The sequence below is a fragment of the Lithohypha guttulata genome, assembly GCF_036872675.1.
Source record: "Lithohypha guttulata strain CCFEE 5908 chromosome Unknown scaffold_2, whole genome shotgun sequence".
NCBI classification, from domain to species: Eukaryota; Fungi; Ascomycota; class Eurotiomycetes; order Chaetothyriales; family Trichomeriaceae; genus Lithohypha; species Lithohypha guttulata.
In genome coordinates this window covers 541,001-563,225 of record NW_027042751.1, presented here as the reverse complement: position 1 = coordinate 563,225, position 22,225 = coordinate 541,001, and the positions used below count along the sequence as shown (strand labels likewise).

Sequence of the window (22,225 nt, the reverse complement as noted above, 5' to 3'; positions counted from 1 at the left end):
ATATTCAGACAAGTCCTCTCACTAATATCCTCATTGGGCATCATCGAACATCGATCGACGAACAAACCTCGGTTGCAATTTCCTCAGCTTGAGCAGCCTCTTTGTGACGATTTTATACTATCTTCAGGATTTGCAGAGCCGAGCATACGCCCCCAAACCCTAAGCCCACTATCTTATCCCGAGCCATGTCCTCTTCGACACGGCAATGCTAAGCACAAGTAGATCGCGTGGCGCCTTGTGCGCACGCGTGACGACGACTTATAGTGGTTAGGAGCATGAATTCGCCGACCGAAATATTCTCAGCCACTTTTCCAATCTTCTAGCAATATGGAGTTCGAGCCAGTGTCGCGCAACATACGCAGGCTACCTTCCCTGTGTCAGTTACACGGTTTCAAGGTGATATCAAGAAGTTTGTTCGGAAGCCTTGCAGAAGCGCAGCATGAGTTGCTTCCATACACTCCACAGCCACTACTTCAGTTAATGTCTAATCACGAAGTATCGCTATATTTCTGGTCTTGACTGTCGTTAAGATCACGTGTTGGTGAATTCAGAATGGCCCGCACGTCACAAGAAGGTCTTGAGCCTGCAGTATCGCACTACCAAACACATTCACCGGTAGCTCCAAATGCTGCAGAAGAGAAAATAGTCCCAGGCCCAATACGTCCTACCGAGGCTGAGGGCAGGAAAGAACCCAGCATTGGGGATTTGTCAACGCGAAAAATTTGGTTGGCTATTGGTATCATCGCCATTGTTGTGATAGGAGCTTCCGTAGGTGGCCCAGTCGGGGGCAGCAAGGTGACAAGGGATCAATCGTCCCCAGGCATTGCAAACACGGTGACTATGTCCACGTCTCAATCAATGGCGAAGCGAGTCTTCGAGATTTTAGTCTTGCGGACCATTGCATGTCGAGATTAATTATACCGACTGACAATCAGTACTAGCACCTCGCTCACGACCTCAACGATACTCTCAGCACCTACAGCCAGCTTCGTGGCGACGAGCGACTGTCCAGACAGCAACGGCACTATATACTCGTTTCCAGAAATGGCAGGCAGATATCGGAAGCTATGTGGCTACGATGGCGGAAACCACGTCCACCTTGTCTCAGCCGCGTTCGTCCCGAGCTTCGACGCTTGCCTCGCAGCATGCGAATACTTCAGTATCTTCCAGGGGCTCAGGGAATGTACCTTGGCAATCTTCTCTACCCACGGAACCATGCCTGCCAATTGTTGGCCCTCTGATGACATTACCATTTTCGAGCTTGATGGTGCCCAGTCTGCTGTTCGGCTGCCCTAGTGACGGATCTGCCTGGGTGACTGTTTGATAAAACACGAAGGCAAGCAGCGCGTTTGACATGCACTATAATATGGAATACGTTCGGCTCACTTCGATCATGTTCAAGTTATGTCCTACACCTCTCGTTGATCATGCTATCATGTCACGGCTTGGGCTTCACCTCCTGCTGCTGAGCCACAGAACTACGTACATTCGTAAAAGACAGTTCATTTTGAGGATCTGAACAGAAAGGGAAGTGTTTGTAACTAGTACTAATTTGATATAGTTGCTAGAGTACTTCGTACTCCTTGTTTCCTCTCAGTCGGGCTGTAACTGTAGCACATTCCAGCACAACGCCTGCCATGCAACGCCGTGTAATGCCATGCCACATTTTCCATGTGAGTTCACAAAGATATGCTCGTAATCATAACGAAAGTCCTGCCCGTTTCACGATATGCCTCCTTCCTGCTTTCTCTCCTACTGTAGTATTCCAACCCCCCAGTCACAACTCCTTATAATCCGCATTCCTCATCCCCTTCCTCCCGTTCATCCTATTCATCGCCCTATGTGGATTCACAGGCTGTCTCATGTACGCGTTGTCCTCCTCATTCCCTACATGTCTCTGCTGGTTCGAGAATTTGGGTCCTGTCGGCGCACCAGGTACGACGGGAGGACCACCACCGCCACCAGTTTTCATTGATTTGGGACCCTTGGGGACGTTGGATAGGTCGATTGCGTGGGTATTTTGCTGTTGTTGCTGCATGGATGAGGCGGGCTTTTGCTGCTGCTGGAAGGCGTTGTGTTGTTGGGGATGAGGATGATTGTGCTGGGTGTGGAACTTCTTGTTGCGGTAGCCGTTGCCTCGATTTGGGCCGTATTGGTTTTGATTTTGATGGTAGTAGTTATTGTTGTTGTTGTTATTCCAGCCTTGACCGTTGGCGTTGTGGTTGTTGTTGAAGTTGCTGTTGAAGGTATTGTTGTTTGGAAACCCGCCATTCATGCCGTTAGCCATTCCATTGCCTCCGTTCATGTTGACCGGTGGCATTCCACCCATGCCGTTCATCATCATGTTCATCATCATCATTGGATTCATTGCGGGCATCGCAGGCATTACTGGCATCATAGGATTCGGCATGTTGTATGGCATCATACCAGAGAAGCCCATACCGGCGTTCATACCATTCATGTTTTGCGGCATGTTTTCCATTTGCTTCATCATGGCTTGCATCTGCTCCATGGTGGGATTGTTGGGATCGACTGTGGAAGCAGACATCGAATTGTCAGTAGCTGACTTGGTTGATCCTTCGTCAGAACCTCCTGACTTCTGGCGCTTCATAGCTGGGGCTGGCACTGAAAGATTGACATTCGTCTCTGTAACGTCCGAAGCACTACGCTTCTTGCCAACAATACTGCCAGGAGATTTTGGCGATGTTACTCCATCACGAGATCCAGGACGAGAGTCGTTAGAAGCTTGTACTGATTTGGGTGATGCAGCATTTGGCATAGTAGGACTACCACCATCTTTCTTCTGAGCATGGTCCTTTATCTTATTTTTTATGTCTTCATCTGGCTCGAGACGCTCGAGTGAGACGTTGGCTGTATGACAACCCGGACATTCAAGGTCGTTGTCAAGAAGAGCATTCTCGATGCACTCATGACAATACGTCTTCCCACAACAAGGTGTCTTCATTGGATCTACAAACATTCGTTTGTCAATGGGGCACTCCAAGCCAAGTTCCTGCAACTGCTTGTCTCCAGATTCCACATTTTTTTGTGCTTGGTCTGTAGCATTCTTCTGGTCTTGAAATTTCTGCCAGGTCTTCTTGTCCGCCTGAGCCACCACGTATTCTCCTTCAGACGTAAGCATAACATTTGATCTTTGTTGCTCATCGAGGTTCTCTATTTCTGACCGTTCCACCTTTTGCAACATAGACCGTGGGATACCGGTCGTCTTCTTTATCCTTGTTCTGTTGTCGTATGAAGCATCGTCATTCGTTGGGCAAGCTTGAATCCAATGACCTTGATATGTTAGCGCATGAACCTCAAATATGTGGCTGCTTCGTGCTTACCTTTGTCGCCGCATCTATAGCAGACGTAACCATGAGGAGGCTCACCCTCAGGCACGTTTGCTTTCCGTCCAGGTTTCTGGCCAGAGAGATGAATTCTCTGGTCGTGTGACATTTCTTCTTGTTTCTGTTGCCATTGTGCATCCGTCATCTTGAGCATGGCCTTCAGTCTTTCCTCCTCGGTCAGAGCACTGTCCATTGCTGCAGCAACTTGAGATCTTGCAGCTGCCGCTGTCGGCTTCGCACTAGCTGGTGGCTTTCCTGAGACATACCGAGCTGCCCTGCCTTTACCAGGAACTGCTGCTGGTACTCGTCGAGCAATGACTGTCGAATCTTTGGGTATTATCTCGGTATCATCGGTGTATTCTGTATGAATCAGTATAAATTAGTTGCTTGATTGTGTTTGTCTTACCTTCATCTGAGTTCTCTTTGTAGATCTTGAGGTCGAAATCTGTGCCATCTCCGAGACGTGATAAGGTGATGATTTCACGTTTGAGGTTCCAGACATCAGTGTGAGGTCCATCGATTGCTACACGAGTAGGTTCTTTCTGCGACTTGAACTTGAAGTATACAGAGGACGACATAGTGGCGGACTGTCAATAATAACTATGCTCAGAATGCTTCGTTGAGCAACACCTCAATCTGATAGCAGGACCGAGGTCGACAACACCCGAATGTATGGCTGTCAAGAGAGTAACAGTGACGACTATTGCGGGTTTGATGTTTGTGCTTCCACCAGTGGTTCGATCAGTGACAGATGATCGACACAAGAGGAACGTAGTTAGTACTTGGGCAAAGGTACAAGCACAATGTGATCAAGATGGAGGTTCAATTGAGTATTTGAAAAAGTAGTGACCTCGACTCTCATCGCCTGTGGTGATCTGGCTGAAGCAGTACAATCAAATTCTTCCAATCTCAAATGATCCTCAAAAATTCCGTTCTCTTATGTAAACGTTCAACGACCCCAGTCAAGCGCTCTTGAAACTGAGAGGCCGATATTTCAATTCAATGGTAACGAGCACTTTTTTTGGCTCAATCGAGATGGGAAGGTACGAGTATAAGGCCAACCAGTTGTTCGCACCTGCCCAGAATGCAACTTGACCACCCACAAAACAACAATTAGAAGACTATTACCAACGACGAGTGGTTGTAGTGGTCGCCAGAGGACACAGTTTGAGTCGCAGATCGAAGAAGAAAGTTGATGGTCGTGTTGAAAAGAGACGATGGAAACTGATTGAGGAGGAGAACTTGATGGTAAGTTGAAGAAAAGAGGAGTTGTTTCAAACTTCGCAGGCAGCCGATTTCCGCTGACAAAGAAAACGCTAAGACGCAAACGGTGGGGTAACTTCGCCTCAGGATGGCTTGCACGAGAAAGTGTTCCGGCTCACCGTAGAGATGTTTGCGCTTGTACAACCGTAGCAGAGACGCAGGTCTGGTCATTGGTCCACGGCGAGTAGTTCATCGAGCAATATTCAAGTTCATTGTACAATTATTACTTACCAGCCAGGGCGTTTGGATTTCTCTACCGTCTGGTGATTTTGTGCCTCGTAAAATGTTCTCAGACTGCAGTATTCTATATACTCACTGCAGTACGTGATCCGAAGGCTCACTGCACTTCATCTGCCACCTTCTTCAACACCTCCTCAATACTGAGCTGTGCATTTTTCGGGTCCTTCCTCACTCTCTGCCACACCTCACCATGCTTGGGCTCAACAGCCATACATCTTGAAATGACATCCTCTCTCTTCTCATCGGTTCCGTGCTGTCCCAAGAACTTCAGGTACCAAGCCCAGGTATCACCAATATCACTATCTAACACGATCGCTTTCTCGAACCACGAGGCGGCCTTGTCCAGTTTGCGCTCACCCCAGAAGATGCGTGCCACGGTCACGAACAGCACCGGGTCGTTGTCCACCTGTTTGATGGCCTCGAGCGAAAGTGGCTTTCGTTGCGTCCTTGGTTGGAGGTACCAGATATCTTCTGACCAGAGAAGACCAGATTTCGGACATTCTTGCTTCGCCTTCGCCATCAACGTCTTTGCCTGGGCAGGGTTGTTGGGTGATACTCGTCGTTCGACTCGGATGCTTTCGAGCCATAGCTCTGCGTTTTTCGGATTTTGTAACCGCGCCTGGTCAAGTACAGATCGAGCTCGTACCACCACCCCTGCCTTTTCCTCGAGTCGAGCTCGAAGCAGCCATAATGGAATGCTCTTCGGACACGCTTTCGTGCCTTGGGAATATGCTTCTCGCGCTTGTGGTATCTTACCTTCGTCTTCGTATATTTGCCCCTTCATCATCCACAACTTGGCACTTCTTGGGAACCTCGTTTCGCGGCCGTTTACAGGCGTCGAAGTTAGACCTTGTAGGACGAGATCGAGTGCGATATCAACATTGCCAAGTTGTCGTTCGTAAGCTGCAGACTTATACCACACTCGCTCTGTAGATGCCTCTTCTCTCGCAGCTTTCAGTAACTCTCTTGCTTTGTCCACCTGTCCATCGTCTGCTTCAAGCTTGACGGCTGCAAGCCAAATCTCTTCGTTACCAGGATTTTGGTTGAATGCATTACCAAGGACTCTGCGAGCGTCGTCTTTCTCGCCTGCATCCCATTTCTCTCGTGCGAGTTGCAGCCATAACACTTCTGACTGTGGACAAGCTTCGACCGCTTTCTCTAGTAACCGCCATAATGCATCCTTAGTGCCGTGCGCACGTTCAAGGTCAACTGCTGCATGCCATAAAGCCCGACTAGTAGGGAAAACACGCAGTGCATAGGCGTAGATAGCTCTGGCTGTTTCATAACGACCACGAGCAATACTTGCCTTTGCATCATCCTTGAAAATTTCCTTTCGGTCGTCGTCCTCGTCTAACGACCAACCTAATGTTTCTCTGACAATGCTATGACAAGTCAAAACAGCACCTTCTTCTTCACACTTCTCTGCTTCAGAGATCCACTCTTCACGCTTCAGCATGGCGTTTTCCTTTGCGAGTGCTTTCACAGCACGGCCAATGACGTTGATCTTGTCCATTTGTCCCATTTGTTCCTGCAGTCGTGCAGCTGCGATCCATATTTCGTAGCTTGTCGGGTTCGCTTTCCTCGCTTTGTTCAGCACAGCTTGAGCATGTTCTGGTGTTTCGAGTCGCGCCAAGGCCAGCCATAGCTCGACAGAGAGAGGGATAGTCTCGGTGGCTTTTGCAAGCATCAAGCGTGCGTTAGCAAGATCTTCTTCCAGGTTGACTGCTTCTTTCCAGATTGCAACTGACTGTGGAATATGGTCAAGAGCTTGGCGCAAGACGTTTTTCTTCTTTCTGGGCTCGGACTCCAGCTTCATTGCCTCGATCCATAAGCGGGTAGATGTGTCGTTGTTTTTGATAGCATTCGCTGCAATGATTTTCGCATTGTCGTTATCGTTCATTCTGATGTTTTCGAGCCAAGCATCCTCGCTTTTCGGACATTGATCACAACCTTGTGCTATCAATTTTCGGGCAGCAACAATCCTTCCAGCAAGTTCTTCAAGTCGAGCTATGGCGATCCAGCCAGGGGCATGCTTTGGGTTCGTTTTGATGACTGACTCAAGGAGCACTCTGACACGCTTGATGTCGCCAATTTCGACCTCTGCAGACTTGAGCTCGGAAGTGGCTAGACTTGTTAGGTATCCCTTGGGATCGATATTGGTCGCTGTGCCCGAGGCAGTATCCGTTTGAGCAGCTTGATCCATCCTTACCTGTAAGACCTTGTTTCTGGCTGCGCCAATATCAGCAAAATTTGTGATGGTGCCATCTTTCTGGTCAGTGCCCTCGTCTTGCACGGTCGTCTCGAGTTGTCCAGAATCTCTTGCGCCCGCAAGGACACTATCAGGCACAGCATAAAATCTGGAGTTGTTCTTCTGGTTCAACTTGGTCCGTCTATTCTTTCCAGTCAAGTCACCAGGATCTGGCAGGTTCGCCCAATCGTCCTCACTCAATGTTGCCAGGGAGCGTTTTAGATCTGCGAATTGTGCGGATATCTTCGGATTATTTCGATCATATTCTTCTTGCTCTTGCTTCTCTCGTGCTTCCCTATATGTCGAAGAAGGTATACGTCGGTAATCTGTTCGATACAAATTGTATTGATAAACACAATCATTCGAGAAAAGAGAAAGGGAAGAGGGAGAATGGAATAGTACTAACCTTCTTTGCCTGCGTCTTCTTTCCATCCTCTCGTCTACGTCTTGGTAGATTCTGTCTGCCTCATCGTCTTCCCGATCGTATAGACCATGTGCGAAAAGTCCCGTCTCGTTCTCTGGATCCTGAAACCGGTCATCGTCCTCGTTTTCTTGTTCTTCAGGCTTTTTGCCAGCCGCTCCGTATGCTGTGGGTGGTGCAGCTCCAAGCGCTGCAGCTCGCTTTGCAAGCGCTTCTTGTATCTGCTCGGGGCTTGGGCCTTCTCTCGCTGGTCCAAGGTCTGATCGTGTAGTGAATCCAGTTGCACCTCGTCCAAGGCCTGCTACATAGTTCTCGGGCGCTCTTTGCTTGAGAAAGTCCAGACGCGACATCGTAATAGCTAGAATGGTCCGATAGGAACTGGTCTCATCGACTGACCACCGTCCAATGTGATACTGCAATTGTTTGGCCGAAAGTAGTGAATGTGCAAGGCAGAGATGGATTGAATCTCAGAAAGACAATTTACACTTAAGGCATCCAGGCATCACGAAATCAGGTATACCTTCAGGCCATCTATAAAAGTATGAAAAACACGAACCACCATCGCTACAGATCCTAGTGTCGCCAGTGGCATCTATCATGCTAGCAATTCTCCAGCGCTGTGAACGAAGCGACAGGTATGAGGGCAATCGTATCCACTCAAAATACTAGATTGTGAAAGTTATGCGCGCGCGATGCATATCCTCGTCTCAAATACGCGTCGTCACCCCACCAGCATTACACTACTGCTTGGCTGGTAACATACTGTGGTAAGGCTGTCGCCGAATGCGCCAGGTTCCTGTGTCCATGATTGAAGATGGCTTCAACATTCTCCAACAGCGGCAACACAAATCATGAGTACGTAGATCGTCTCGATCTAGCAGCCCTCGCTTCAGAACCTCCTGTGCTTACACAGAGCCATGGGAACTTTTACGTTTCCGGTCATGCGAACGTTCATGTTGGCGACAACCTAGCAGTTTCCCGTACCGATCCCAGTCTGAGCCTGCGCCAGAATGTGCTCAAAAGCCTAGCTTTTCCACAAATGAATCTGCGTGCTGAGCAGATCTCATCTGCTTATCCAAAGACGTGTCAATGGCTGCTTCAGCCAATGAGTGTGTCAAATCGGTCGTGGTCCTGCTTTCGGGACTGGCTACTCGTGCAGCAGAGTCAAGCTTTATACTGGATTCACGGGAAGCCTGGGAGCGGTAAAAGCACTATCATCAAGTTCCTAGACAGGAATTCGCTTGCTACTGAACTACTGTCATCTTGGGCAGGGACCCGACCGATCGTAAGGGCGAGGTTTTATTTCTGGAAGGCGGGCCATACTCTCCAGAACTCTATGAAGGGGTTTTATCGTTGCTTACTGTTTCAATTTCTTCAACAGTGTCCGCAGCTAATTACACAGCTCCGCGGGTATTTCTTGCACTCTTCATTGTTTTCAGAGCAGATTGATTCCGATGTTGGCAATCTGCAGCAGGCTTTTCTCGACGTCCTAGAAGCTCTTGTAGTCGATCACAACCTCTTTCTTGTCATTGATGGTGTAGATGAATGTGAGCAAGTTGATGGGCAGGATGAACTCATTGATGTCGTTCTCCAAGCATCGGAACTCCCCAATGTCAAAATTTGTGTCTCAAGCCGGCCGGAGAATATCTTCAAGGACGCTTTCCATCATTGTCCGCAGCTCCGAGTCGAAGACTTGACCTTTACAGATATCCACTACTATATTACGTCGCAACTTCACCGCAGCCGCAGGTGGGTCATCATCGAGGCAGAGGACAAGAGTAGAGCATTCGAGTTTACAATGCAGATCATTTACATGGCGTCGGGTGTCTTCCTGTGGGCCACTCTTGCGATGCGTGACCTCCTTCAAGCTCTACGGGATGGCGATTCTCTCGACCAGCTGTATGCAAAATTGAAGCTATTACCAGCCGACCTCGATAGATACTTCCAATCCATCTTGTCTTCCATCAAATTTGAGCATCGAAGGGAAGCTTCCACATTGCTACAGCTTGCTTTGTTCAATGAGGACAAATTCGGCTCTATCTTTTCACTCCGTCTGATCGACACATTCTTCGTCGCCGAGAGCGACGAGGATTTTTGCCTTGGACCCAGCTTTGAACCTTATTGTCGTGATCTTGCGGACGAGGCTGTCCTCCGGTCCAGAACGGACTCATCATTGCGCAAGTTGAGTAGCAGATGCAAAGGCCTTCTGGAGTCTGTTCACTGGAAACAAATCCAAGATTCCGATGACATGACCTTCGCTGAAAGGATAGAGCTTGTGCACAACACCAAATTGGTCTTTCTGCATCGTTCATTGAGGGACTTTCTGCTGCAGCCACAGAACCAGTCGCTTCTGTATAGTTACACCAATGACAGAGCCATCGATGCGAGACATTATCTGATCAGTGCACGGCTCGTTCAGTTGGTTGCTCTGACCTCGATTGGTTTCAGTGATGATCTTGCGGTCGGGCTTGCGAGCCATCTTCTTGGAGCTCTTTCCGTTGATGAGGTCAATGACAAGACCTCAGCTATTGCCTCACTGGCCAAGCCTGCCATCGAATGGCTTGCGCACGCTGCAGACGTCACTGGCCCTGACTACAGCTATTGGTACATCAATGGCAGTCTGGAAGCATGGGACCTTGAACGCAGTGATTTTCTGACTCTAGCCATTGACTTTCAGCTTAGTTCTTATGTGCTGGACAATATGACAAGTGAGTCTATCAAAAACAAACAAGGAAGGCCAATTCTAGACTATGTACTACAGCCTAGGTTCAACGTCCAGGCTGGATCTTGTGGTTACGCATTGCCTGACATCAGGTTACTAGAGGCTGCTCTTGCTCGCGGCAGTAACCCGAACGAGCTTCTTGGGGACAACTTACCCTCTATATGGGGCTCATACCTGTTCGCACTGCCGGCTTTCATTAACAAAACCCCTGAACAACGGCGTCATCGTGAGGCACAAAGTGACATGGTTCTACAGACACTTGCTATTATGGTTCATGCAGGAGCAGCATGCGTTCTGCCGATCTCGTGGCTCGCACAGCATTCATCCAGAACCGACGACAAACTTGAGGATATCTTCGAACGATTTGCTACTAGATGGAAGAGTATATTACCCGCCGACATTTATACCTCAGAGGACCAAGTTCTCCTCTGCCCTGTCAGCTCCCTGATCAGAAGTCTGGAACCCCAACTACAGTCTAGCACTAACAAAGTAGTGGATCAACTCCTTGAACTCGAGAAACAAATCCATTTACCAAAGCATGGAACACTGCTCAGATATGATGAACGTTATCTTATCCAGCCTGCGTCAATTTGAGGCGCATGATCCCGACAGCGGCTTTCGACTACCTTTGCATTGAGCTGAACGTGCCCACAATACGAACTCAATCTTGCCCCAGATTTCTCTCCGCATTTCCTAGGTCGGGTATTTGCCGATTCGTGGCGGATGTAAACATAGCTGCTCAGCAGAGACAGCTTCGTGCAAAGGCTTTGGGGCAGCAGGACGTGCACCTGTTGGTCGTAAAACGAGCCCCCCCAGATATACGCAAATCGCGTCGTGCTGTTGTAGACCGTTCTTGAGTTGATACGCCAAAGGATTCCGGGTTTGAATATATCATTACCTCAAACATTCCCTGTTCAGATCGTAAACGGGAAGATGTTGGATATTCCATCAATTGATTTCGGTACCTGGGCATCAGACGGTAGCGCACCGACCTCCCCTGCAGGCTCTGAGTAGATCAAAGCAGCACTAAGAACAGCCTTCGATGTCGATTACAGACATCTAGACACAGCTTGGTTTTATGGGGTTGATCCAGGATTCGGCGAAGCAATCCGTGAGTATGGAGAAGATGTGTAGAGGAGCATTCTATGTACTACGCTTTCCCGTTGTTCCACAGGCAGTTTTGCGTATTATATTGTCGTCTTGTCTCTCGCGCAGCTCTGCCTGGAGGACGTCTGTTGCTATTTGCTGTAATTCCAAGACATAACCCATCCGAAATGAAACTGCTCTGAGAACCACTGGAAGGTGCTAGGCGACAGCTTCATCTTCACGCCTCGGAGTGCTTAGCCTGGTTTTCTTAGAGTGGTGTCGTAGTCTTCGACTCCAGTGATAGAGCCTTGTAGGAATACCGACGGACTCGTTCTCGATGACTTGAGAAATGTGCCGTTCAAGGGCGGACAAAGACATGGACGAACGCAGTTCTGCTGTAGCGTAGTGTAGGCTCGCTCAGAGACAAGACGGCTCTGTGAATGTCTCCGATGAACGCAAATAATGTTCATAGACAATCTGAGCGGGTTGAACTCGCCTCAAAGTCCTACAACTGATACAGCATACTGACAGGTGTCTGCAAGCTTTGACTCGGATTTTGGCATACTGGACGTCTCTAGATCGACCATGTGCCAAGGCAAACCGCAAATTGAAGCAGCCTGCTCGAGACCTACCAGATAGCAGTCAGCACTGAAGGACGGACTCTATTTGGTAACCTAGGCCGACATAGCGAGAGATCTTCTCGGGCAATTCACGAGGTAAGAAGCAGAAAACTCCTCCACGAGACTGTTCTACAAGCAATTCTTCTCGCCTCAAATGAATCGGAATGTCACAGAAAGAGGCTGGCTGTAATTCAAGAGCTTTGCCTATTGATTGTGGAAATATGGTCATGCAGGGTTTGGCGTGAGGAGCTTATAGGAGACTGGCAGATGTGGCTCCAAGCACACCACTGGACCCCTTCGGCACTTGTTCGAGGTAGAGGTTCTAGTACACTCTGGACTGGTGGGTAATCACATCACTTCATATGTCATAAAACCAAATTCGCTACATCCTACGTGCAAAGCCACTTCTGCAAGAATTCTGCTTGCGTGTTGGCGTTCTTCTCGAAATTTGCCCCGGAATAACCATCGAAGTGACCCCCAGGGAGGAGGTGCAGCTGCTTCGGCTCACGTGCCCTCGAATACGCCTCCAGCGCGAGATCAGTCGGCGTCAAGACATCGTTTTGTGCCACCGTCATCAAGAGAGGCGTTGGTGAGATATGGTGTATGTGTGCGGATGGATTATACTCGCGGAATGCCTCGATTCTGTCCAGGTCAGTATGGCTTGGTGGTAGGAGCGTCTTGCAACGTGGCAATGCTTACGACTTTACAGTTACCTCGTTCTTCCATGAGCTTTTCTTGCCCCATGCTGTGAAAAAGGTGTACGAGTCAGGCGTTGGCAATGCGGAAGGTGCCTGAGGATTCTCGTCCACCACTGGAAGGGTTCCAGCAGGCTTGCCTGCAGCTCGCGCGTGACGATCTTTCCGCACCTCGTAGTCAGTGTTGAGATCAAAAGTTTCCTGGGGCCCTAAGTTATCACTCACCCTGCTCGAACAACTCATTTAGACCACTCGTGAAGTCAGGTCTTATCAGTCGGTTGAAGTTCGAGTATCCGTCGACACAGGGAACTTGACACAGGACGGCCTTCACCCGTTTATCCACAGCACCGACCCAGAGCACGTGACCTCCACTGTACGAACTTCCCCAGATACCGATCTTCTTGCTGTCAACCTCTGCTCGGGTCTGAGCGTAAGTGATGGCATCAGAGTAGTCACTGGTCTGTTGAGCAGGTATGATTTCTTGCCTGGGCTGACCTTCTTTAGTGTCACTGTCGCCAAACCCTCGGTTGTCGTAGACCAAACACGTCAGTGACAGCTTGCTCGTGAAATACTCGGCAAACGTATTGAGGTCCATTTCCTTGAGAGCTGAAAAACCGTGCGCCATTACGAGGCACGGAAGGCGGCCTGACCCGTTCGCGGGCTTGTAGAACCAGCCTCTAAGTGTCACATTGTCCGCAGTTTGGAAAGAAATGTCCTCGCGGGTCATGGCTGGAATTGCTATCGAGTTGGATTGATACACAAAATTCGAGACTTTTGCGATGCTCTGTCGAATACAGCCACTCAAGACAAGTCGACTGAGCGGTATGTTATATGCCTGTCATGGTCGTTGATTGCTGCGCATATGCATGTAATGCACGCTGAGCAGACGCCTGACCACGCTTAATGGTCAGTCAGTACATCGGTGGAGTTCTAGTGGGTCCTTTCCCCGCAATCGGTTCCGCAAAACTTTCCACTCTCCCACGTATTGCGGCTCCGATCTTGAACTCTCATTGTGGATCGTGAAAACTGTCTGCCAACAATTATCAACATTCTGCGATGGTCAAAGCCGTTGTTGCACGCGCTGCTATTCCTAGTTTTTCGATAGGGTCGTTGTTGTCACTGGACGCAGCTTGAGTACCCGTCGTGCCTCTGACCTTCTATTCATCATCGAAGGCGCGTTGGTCATCACTGTCGATGTTGTAGAAAACTTGTCCGCCAAAGACAGTACTGATTGTACTTAGCCATTATCGACGTCCCATGTTATGAGGACTCAGGTAGAGGTGAGGAACAGCTGACGAGCAGGAGTGCAAGAATTTCGAGTACATCGAAGTCGTGGTCATCGTGATTGACCACCGTCATGTGTCGATGCTTCACATGCAAATTACGCTAATGCTAGCTCTCTGGACCGACTTTAGCCTGACCAGTTTTGGGTCTGAGTATCTGAGGAGTCCCCAATTTGAAACCCATACTAACGAAGTACATCTCGGAAAGCCAACTGTGTTTAAGAATTCTCCTGTCAAACATACTGACCACTTAGCGTACTATGCACATCTATTTCTGTTTCTGGACTTGTCAGGGGTCAGGAAGTATCATGGAAGGCACGATGAAATCGCAATTACCTCAAGTCATGCGTGTCCAAGACTCAGGCAGCAAGTGATCGCACCGTCAGCAGCAATATGTGGGAGTCTGGTAAGCAGAAGCTGATTCCAGTAACGTAATTTTCCATCGTATTCATTTGGCATGTTTCATGGCCCATCGAAGACCGGACGAATATTTCACACCTCGCTGGAATGCTTCTAACAGAATACACGTGTTCGCTTCACCAGCGTAGCAGGAAGCTGCTGTGTCAAGACAGATATGTATAGCATTTCTATGCATTCCGACACCATCGAAGCATGAAAGTAATTGATTGGGAAGCTGAACGTTGTTTTCTTCATTAAGACAGCATGTATCAACCCAGAGACATTTTGTCCTGTCCTCAGAAACGGATGTTCTAATTCCCGGCTCTACTCCAGCCACGACTAGTCCAAGGTCGGAAAAAGATTGCTTCATCAGAGAAAAGACCTTAGATACGAAAAGCTACAGCATACAGTGGAGCGTTAACGGGTACGTCTGTCAGCCTGACCTCAGACTGAGTAACGGCAAAGCGTCTCGCCACCATCTATGCGAATCAGGTCGCCATGAATGTAGCTAGACTCATCGCTTGCAAGGAACAGGGCAAGGTTAGCGACATCATCTGTCTCGCCCCAACGTTTCAGCGGCACTGACTCTGTGAAAGTGCGCATAAACTCCATGTTGTCAAAGAGATCGCGAGTAAGTGCTGTCTTTGCATAAGTTGGACAGATGCCGTTAACCCTAATGCCTTCATGTCCGTATTCAATGGCAGCGCAGCGAGTGAGGTTGGCTTGTGCACCTTTTGATATGTTATAGACCGACTGACTGGGATGGCCCTGAAGGCCGGCAGTCGAGACAAGGTTGACAATGATGCCACGCTGAGCTGTCTTTGGGTTCTTCTCCTGCTTCCGAAACTGCCGCACTGCGGACTGCACGCCGAAGAATGTTCCCTTCACGTTCACATTATAGGTGACATCGAGGTCAGCCTCTGTGAATTGATCCAGCAGCTTCCCACCGCGGTAGATTCCGGCGTTGTTGAACATCACGTCGAGTCGTCCAAATTCCAGTACGGCAGTCGCGACAGCGGCATCGACCTCGTTTGCTTTGGTAACATCACACTTGACAAAGGTTGCTCTTCCGCCATTGCTGCGAATGACATCAGCGGTGGAATGTTCGAGGTCGTTCTCGAAACCCTTAGCCAAGGGTTTTTCCAGCACGTCTGCAACGACAACTGACGCGCCCTCGGCAGCGAAAAGGAGGGCGGAAGCACGGCCAAAGCCTGAGCTACCTCCTGTAATGACAACGACCTTATCCTGTAGACGAGGCATTGTGTAATGGAATGATCTTAAGTGACGACTTACTATGTTTCTAGTCGTGAAAACTCTCGAGCGCGTCGTGTCTGATAATCAGCACCTCTAGTCAACCACGAGCCAAGTCGAGCTATATAAAGGTTCAAATGCGGCTCCCCTGATAGAACTACGCTAGTGCTTGCGGAATAGCGAGCACTCTACCACATAGAAGCCGAACGAGCTTAGCCTCATGCGGAACCGCATAAACTCAAGACGGACATCCCTGGCTGACGAACAAGTGTCAGTGGCGACACTCGCGAAATGTGGGGTCGAGCAGTTCCTGCTGATGGCTACGGCAACGAACGCCAATAGAACGAGGTGCAGACGACCGTTGTAGAACAGCGATGTATGACACGTGAGGATTGAATTATGGGATCTCTTCGAGCCAAAGCTTCGAGTATTGAGCAATGTTATAAGCATATACAAGAACCCGTCTCAACCTTAGTAACCAGATCAATATCTGAGCCACTACCGCGACATAGAGCTTTTCCAGCTTTTTCAAGTCTCACGCAGCAGTAGCCCCGAAAGATCTGGCGAGAAATATCAGTTCATGGATCCCAACTGCAGTGTAACGGCCAAAATTTTCAGGCGGAAAAGGCGTTATGTAAGGGGACCACATCATACCCTGTTCCTGATATTACCGCGTATTCAAGGTCGTTGTAGGAAGTACGTCTGTCTCAAACATCGCTTGGTGCATGTCCTAAGTGCGACCTTTTCATACCAGTGTTGGTAAGTCGACTGAATCCGTCAATTGAGTTCTCATTGAACGCGCGACACGTAAAGCATGATTTGATTTGTGGCCCAGGAGCTCGAGAGCCTCAGCACAAACCAGACACCTGGCCACTAAATCTCGACTATTTGTGTTGGTCATCAACCACTCGAGCTGAATAGGACTGTACATAGGGCTTAGCGTTGGATCACGGGAGATTGACCAATTGAATAGAGTCTGGAAAGTCTTCGAAAACGCTTCGATAAGAACCTCAGTCCATGGTTCACTTAGCAATGCCGTGCCTCTGTTGGTAGATTCGCAATCTCTGTCAAAGCTATAGGACGCTTGTTCGCCGTGGCTCTTTTCAGGCAATGAAAGACAAACCGCTGCAATGTTGGTGATGGTGTAAGCGCTGGATTTGATCATTTCCAGGCTTTTCGAAGTTGTCAGACGCAAAGATCGTTGCTCAGCACAGGATTGATAATTGCCATCTGCCTGCTCAATGCAATCGGCTACGAATAGGCATGCCAAATGGAAATGAATAGCTAGTATGACGTACCAGGACTGTATTTTGAATGACAGCTGATGATGGGTCCTGACACACTCATCAATAAGTGGTCCGTATGTGATCTTCCAGAAGTCTGCAACCTCCAACGTCACCGAGATAGTTTGCTCGACAACGGCTGAACTAGTGACTCCTCTGATGAGAGATCTAAGTGCGCCTAATCTGCGCCAAAGCAGTACTTTTGTAGGAATTGCCTCTTGAAGCACAGCTCCAGCACCAGCCTCAAGTGATAAACCATGACGCCAGCTCATCATGGCTAGATCCCATATGTCGATGAGCTCGGCATCTAGTTGTTCAGTATAGTCGTGGTTGGTGGATGAACTGTAATCGGTTCCAATACTGTCTCCCATCGTTGTGGAAGGTTGCAGTATATCGCGTAGTGGTTTGGAGGTTGGAGCAACATGCTGAACAGCACAAGACTCGCGGTCAGCAATCATGAGCGGGTGGTTGTTGAGTACCGAAGAAGTGGTATCACACATCAGTCCGAACCAAAATAACACATTAAAACTACCCTGGATCTGTAGAGCCGCACGACGAGAAGCCATACACTCTGCACGTTGAATTCCTTGTCCACCAACATCGCGTCCAACGAACCAAGGATGTAGAGTTTTACGCCATTTCAAGAGACTTCGAAGCGCTTGATGGAGGTAGCCAAGCCGCTCCTGAATGTTAGAACTTGCAGTGCTGGTGGCGGAAGAGTGCATGGTGTTATCTAAACTTGAAATTGAGCCGTCTCTTATAACGATGTTGGATATTGGATAGGTAGACCCGAGTGCAGGCGAGGTAGACGGCGCACGGTGTAAAGCGGTATTCTCGTACACGGAAAGCGTAGGGGGCTGAACAAGAGAGAAGACTATTTGCGCGAAAATTGATTTGAAGCAATTGATGTGTGCGCATGCTTTGATGTATCCTGTTAGTGATTGTGTTAGTGAACTTCTTTTTGTGTCGAAATGGCTGTTAAAGTAACGCCGGAGGAACTGAAAGACAGGTGATAGGCTCAGCTGCAACAACCAGATATGGTGTTGTTATACCACAAGGTAAGCTAAATCAGGAAATCGACTGCTGGGTGCAAGACTCACTCTGTGCTTCATGCCATAGGCTTTGCTGCATCAAACCCTCAAATCCACGTAAAAATTCATCGTCTTCAAATCCAGCAACATCTTTGCCGGCTTTTCGAGTCGCAGGTGCGATACCGTGTGTCCACTGACTCGCAAAAGACATGATGACAAGCTTGAGAGCCTTTGAGGTTAGCGCATTATCCTCCACTGACACTCTCTCCGGCCGCAAAGGTTGCGATATATGGTCTAGCTCGTACACACGTTGTAGATAAGTGGGGTGTGCAGCTGAACTTTGGCCATAGTTCAGTAGCTTCGCTCGGGCAGTTCGTTGATAGGGGCAATGTTCTTCGACGAGCCAACAACCGAGTGCATTTTCCAGGCTATTACGATAGACCTGGACTAAGTCATCAGCGATGAATTTCTGGTTCGCAGTTTTTGCTAAGTCGTTTTCAAGAGATATAGCGAAGCCGTCACGCTGCGCTTCAATAGGATGAACAGGAGCGGTACCGCCCTGGTCAAGAGATTCGTCCAGCAGAGAAGAAGAGGAGAAGGAGGAGGAGGAAGAAACAGTGATAGGTTCCCAACCGATATCGGCAATCTCACATTCAGATGCCAGAAGGTCCGGCCGATGAATTGAAGATGAACTCAGAGTACTTGTTGAGACATCGAATACATCGACGAAAACTTGGTCGGATGCTGAAATCGGGTCTTCAGCCTCGAGAAATGTAACCACATCATTTGGCACATCTGGGAATTGGTGGTAGAGCGATTCGTCCCGGTTCGGGAAAGTCGAAGAGTAGAGCTGAGCATTGGGGTAATCGAGTGTCGGATTGGGTGAATCGATGATGGTGTTTGTCGTTATCCAGTTCCAGTTCCAGATCTTTGTCTGGCTTTGTTGCTGCAAACGCGTAGCGCAGGCCAAACCATCTAGAGGGTTCATATCTATCACGGGAGGCACATTCCGTATCTTGTTGCGGAGGGGGTGTTTCTCGTTAGTACGGCATTCCGATGGAACAGAAAGATGCCTCTTTCGCCTAAGTCCACGAGGCAGCACAGCCTCTGGTAGATTTTGAAGCCATTTGAAGGTGCACTCTCTCCCAGCTTTCTCACACAAAGAACAACTAAAGCTTGCAAGGCCGGCTTCCGAGACATACAAAGGATGATTCCTTTTACTACCAGCATCGCAGGCCCTACGATTCTTGCGACAAGCATCGCAACTCTGGTACTGCTTTCTGCGGGAAGGGGGTGAATGAGAATGTTGGGTTGTAATAGGCTGATGCGAGCTGAGTAGGGGTCGTCCATATGTTTGCATGGCAGAGCCAGTGGATAGCTGTTGTTGAATTGCGAAACCTATGAGCAAAAGCGACCAAATGGACGTGTTGATCATCAACATCGCGACTGTGCGTGTCAGGAACAACCCCATTTGAATGCGGGGTTCCCCAGCCTTGGGTTGGAGAATCGCTGCAGGGACAGATCCCAGCATTCCCAGAAAGCATTACCGAGCCAAGATCGCTTCCGGCTATTGGGCTAGTGGTACCGTCATTCATGCTCTGTAGATGGTTGGCAGTTTATATTTCCAACAGAACTGACCCAGAAGACAAGCTCGGTGCCCCTGAAATACTGGTGCTGTGAACAACCTAGAGTAGCTAGGGTCTCAATCATTACATAACCCCAGTCGGAGGGGCTATCCTCTTGCATTGTTGTGGTCACACGTGCAACATGGTCGTAACACCATTATGGCTAAGGATCTTTGCATAAAGAGTATCTACGGATGACAACGTGAAAGCCTTGGACCAAAACACATAGGCTTCGTTTTGCCCACAGATTAGTCTCTGGCTAACATACTAGATGTAAAATTCAATCGTGCTTTAAGACTGCTACCTCGCCACAAATCCACCATCAACCTGTAAGCTCCCACCTGTCATCCAGCTAGCTGCATCACTCGCAAGCACAATGACAGCCTTTGCGACGTCCCTCGGGGTCCCCAGGTGAGGCCAAGGGCTTCCTTGATGAAGTGCTGCATTTGACTCCTTGTTATCGAGGAACGGTCGCACCATGGCTGTGGCGAGAAAGCCAGGACACACAGCGTTGACATGGATCTTGTGGGGCGCGTAATCCACGGCTACCTGTCGTGTAAGGTTGACCACGGCGCCCTTGCTTGCGCAGTACGCGGCTGGTTAGAGTTAGCGTTGAGAAAATGAAACAATCCAACGAATATGAAAGGGAAAACATACGCTCAAGTGCAAGCCCGACCTGACCGCCAATGGATGCGATGTTGACGATCCAGCCTCTCTCGCCCGAAGGGAGCGGCTCTTGTTTCATCATCTGGGTGACGGCATATTTCATGCCAAGATATACGCCACGACAATTGACAGCCTATATGATTGTGTGAGCAAAGTCAGTCAAGTTTGTGCGAGACGAGCGGCAAGTACCATGGTCTTGTCAAAATTAGTTACAGTCTCGTCGACGATGGTCGCCAGGCCGGTGAATATGCCAGCATTGTTCACCATGCTGTTGTCGGTGCTTGTTAGTTATCTAGTGTAGGTCTTCTAGAATTTCACTTACATGTCTAGCCGCCCAAACTCATTCACTGCCACCTCTATCAAGGCTTCAATGTCTGTCGCGTCAGTCACGTCGGCCTTCTGAAATACAGCCTTCCCCTTTTGTTGTTGGATTAGCTCGTGTGTAGGCACCTGACTCTCCTCATATCCTCCTGCTCGTACGGCTGGATCTACGTCACTGCAAACGATGTAGGCACCTTCGGAGGCCAGCATCAGTGCAATCTCCCGTCCATTGCCCGATGAAGAGCCTGTCACGATGGCAACACGACCGAGTATGCTGAGAAAATTCGTCAGTTGACTGTATCGGCCGCCAGAGAGTAATTGCAACAGAGGGACCTACTTGAGAATTCCCGACATTGTGGTTACCAAAAACTTCAGATGTTGTATACCTTACGACGGATGTGACTGCTGCTCGTACTGTATATCGTCGTAAAGCTCCCGGATGCATGAGAGGTGCAGGCTTCTAGATATACAAGTTAGTCGATCTGCATGTGTAGAGGTGAAGGGCTTGGCGCTCCCCAGGAAGGTCAATGCAGCCATGGTTCCGCACTGCACGATGCGAGTCTAGAGGCTTGTTTATTCCTCAAACACGACTAGATACTAAAGGAGGACTTACGTATTGTGATGGTACTAAGTATCCTCCCCACTTTACGCCCACCCAAGCCAAATTGTGGGGTTGTAGTTAGCAATCCGGTGGCCGTGTCATATTGAGTTTGCGGTTCCGCTCGACGAACGACAGTTGTGCCCTGAAGACAGAGCGGTCCCGCCCTTACAGCTGCCTTTGTGGGTCCTACCACGTGCACTACCACAATCCTCACTACTCCGTACACAGATGTGCCGGATATTGTTCTTGAGTCGTACACTTACCACTGATATGCAAACCTGCTCCGTTTGTTCCCTTCAACAAGCTTACCATTTCTCGCAATGTCCTCATGTCTCGCGTCACTCGTAGTATAGCGCAGTACCTAGCTCTTCCAAGCAGTCAAGCTTGTGTTTTGCTCACATCAACTCAGGCCATGTTCAACTCGCGTTGGAATGTACTAACACCTGTAAAGATTCCAAGTTGTGTTTGAGAAGTCAGCGATGGGAGCATGTTCGTGTCCTAGATAGTCGTATACACCGCACACATGCCCGTCATGAAGCGCAGCAGGCCTATTTAATCAAGGGCTGCTCACAGAGAAGCAGGCACGTTACTCGCCTATTCACAGACATTCATAGTACGGAATATTGTGTAGGTTGGAAGCTTCTGAAGTATTCACGAGATGCTCCACCCACTGCCACGCATTGGCTCCACATTGCAACTCGTTCAGTCCATCTCTCCACAATATGAACACGAGCCTCGCTCAGGACTTCCACCGTCCTATCAGTTCTCTTGAACTTGTTCACGCAGCAAGGTAGAAGATACCATGGCCATTCTTTTGGTCTTCGTCCTCCAAGGACACCCCTTACCACTTCTGCTAGTTCACCACCCTATCAACACAAGCGCATCAACTCAAAGCCCGAGCGCAAGATACAGCATCTTCCCTTAAAGATGAAGCCGGAAACCTGGCACAAACTCTAAATGCCACTGCGAGCAATGACAATGGATATTCCGTTCTACAATCTCTCACCCATCCCAGCACTTTAATCTCTACTGCAATCCTCATAACTACTCCTCCCCCCCTTCGCCCTGCAACGCCGCTTTCTCAGACGCTACCCGATTGCGACCTCCCTCCCATAGACTTACC

General features: G+C 49.0%; 7 protein-coding genes across 7 annotated transcripts; 1 reads left to right on the top strand and 6 right to left on the bottom strand.

Annotated features, from left to right (window-relative positions):
• Positions 1 to 1,777: 1,777 nt before the first annotated feature.
• MPE1 lies at positions 1,778 to 3,925 on the bottom strand (the record flags this gene model as incomplete). The annotated part of the gene is made up of 3 exons (XM_064896700.1): positions 1,778 to 3,294; positions 3,345 to 3,707; positions 3,754 to 3,925. The coding sequence occupies 3 exons, from the start codon at positions 3,923 to 3,925 to the stop codon at positions 1,778 to 1,780; spliced, it is 2,052 nt and encodes a 683-aa protein (XP_064755650.1).
• Positions 3,926 to 4,947: 1,022 nt separating this feature from the next.
• On the bottom strand, positions 4,948 to 7,869 carry prp1 (U4/U6 x U5 tri-snRNP complex subunit Prp1; the record flags this gene model as incomplete). The annotated part of the gene is made up of 2 exons (XM_064896699.1): positions 4,948 to 7,393; positions 7,505 to 7,869. The coding sequence occupies 2 exons, from the start codon at positions 7,867 to 7,869 to the stop codon at positions 4,948 to 4,950; spliced, it is 2,811 nt and encodes a 936-aa protein (XP_064755649.1).
• A 986-nt stretch (positions 7,870 to 8,855) lies between these two features.
• LTR64_002326 (uncharacterized protein) lies at positions 8,856 to 10,341 on the top strand (the record flags this gene model as incomplete). The annotated part of the gene is made up of 2 exons (XM_064896698.1): positions 8,856 to 10,227; positions 10,334 to 10,341. 2 exons carry the CDS (start codon positions 8,856 to 8,858, stop codon positions 10,339 to 10,341), a joined length of 1,380 nt encoding a protein of 459 aa, XP_064755648.1.
• A 1,995-nt stretch (positions 10,342 to 12,336) lies between these two features.
• Positions 12,337 to 13,267, bottom strand: LTR64_002325 (uncharacterized protein; the record flags this gene model as incomplete). Its single annotated transcript, XM_064896697.1, is given in 3 exon segments — positions 12,337 to 12,589; positions 12,647 to 12,851; positions 12,868 to 13,267. 3 exon segments carry the CDS (start codon positions 13,265 to 13,267, stop codon positions 12,337 to 12,339), a joined length of 858 nt encoding a protein of 285 aa, XP_064755647.1.
• Positions 13,268 to 14,768: 1,501 nt separating this feature from the next.
• LTR64_002324 (uncharacterized protein) lies at positions 14,769 to 15,584 on the bottom strand (the record flags this gene model as incomplete). Its single annotated transcript, XM_064896696.1, has 1 exon — positions 14,769 to 15,584. The coding sequence occupies one exon, from the start codon at positions 15,582 to 15,584 to the stop codon at positions 14,769 to 14,771; it is 816 nt and encodes a 271-aa protein (XP_064755646.1).
• A 736-nt stretch (positions 15,585 to 16,320) lies between these two features.
• LTR64_002323 (uncharacterized protein) lies at positions 16,321 to 18,877 on the bottom strand (the record flags this gene model as incomplete). Its single annotated transcript, XM_064896695.1, has 2 exons — positions 16,321 to 17,789; positions 17,959 to 18,877. 2 exons carry the CDS (start codon positions 18,875 to 18,877, stop codon positions 16,321 to 16,323), a joined length of 2,388 nt encoding a protein of 795 aa, XP_064755645.1.
• Positions 18,878 to 19,814: 937 nt separating this feature from the next.
• LTR64_002322 (uncharacterized protein) lies at positions 19,815 to 20,855 on the bottom strand (the record flags this gene model as incomplete). Its single annotated transcript, XM_064896694.1, has 5 exons — positions 19,815 to 20,110; positions 20,172 to 20,313; positions 20,370 to 20,448; positions 20,503 to 20,775; positions 20,839 to 20,855. 5 exons carry the CDS (start codon positions 20,853 to 20,855, stop codon positions 19,815 to 19,817), a joined length of 807 nt encoding a protein of 268 aa, XP_064755644.1.
• Positions 20,856 to 22,225: the final 1,370 nt, after the last annotated feature.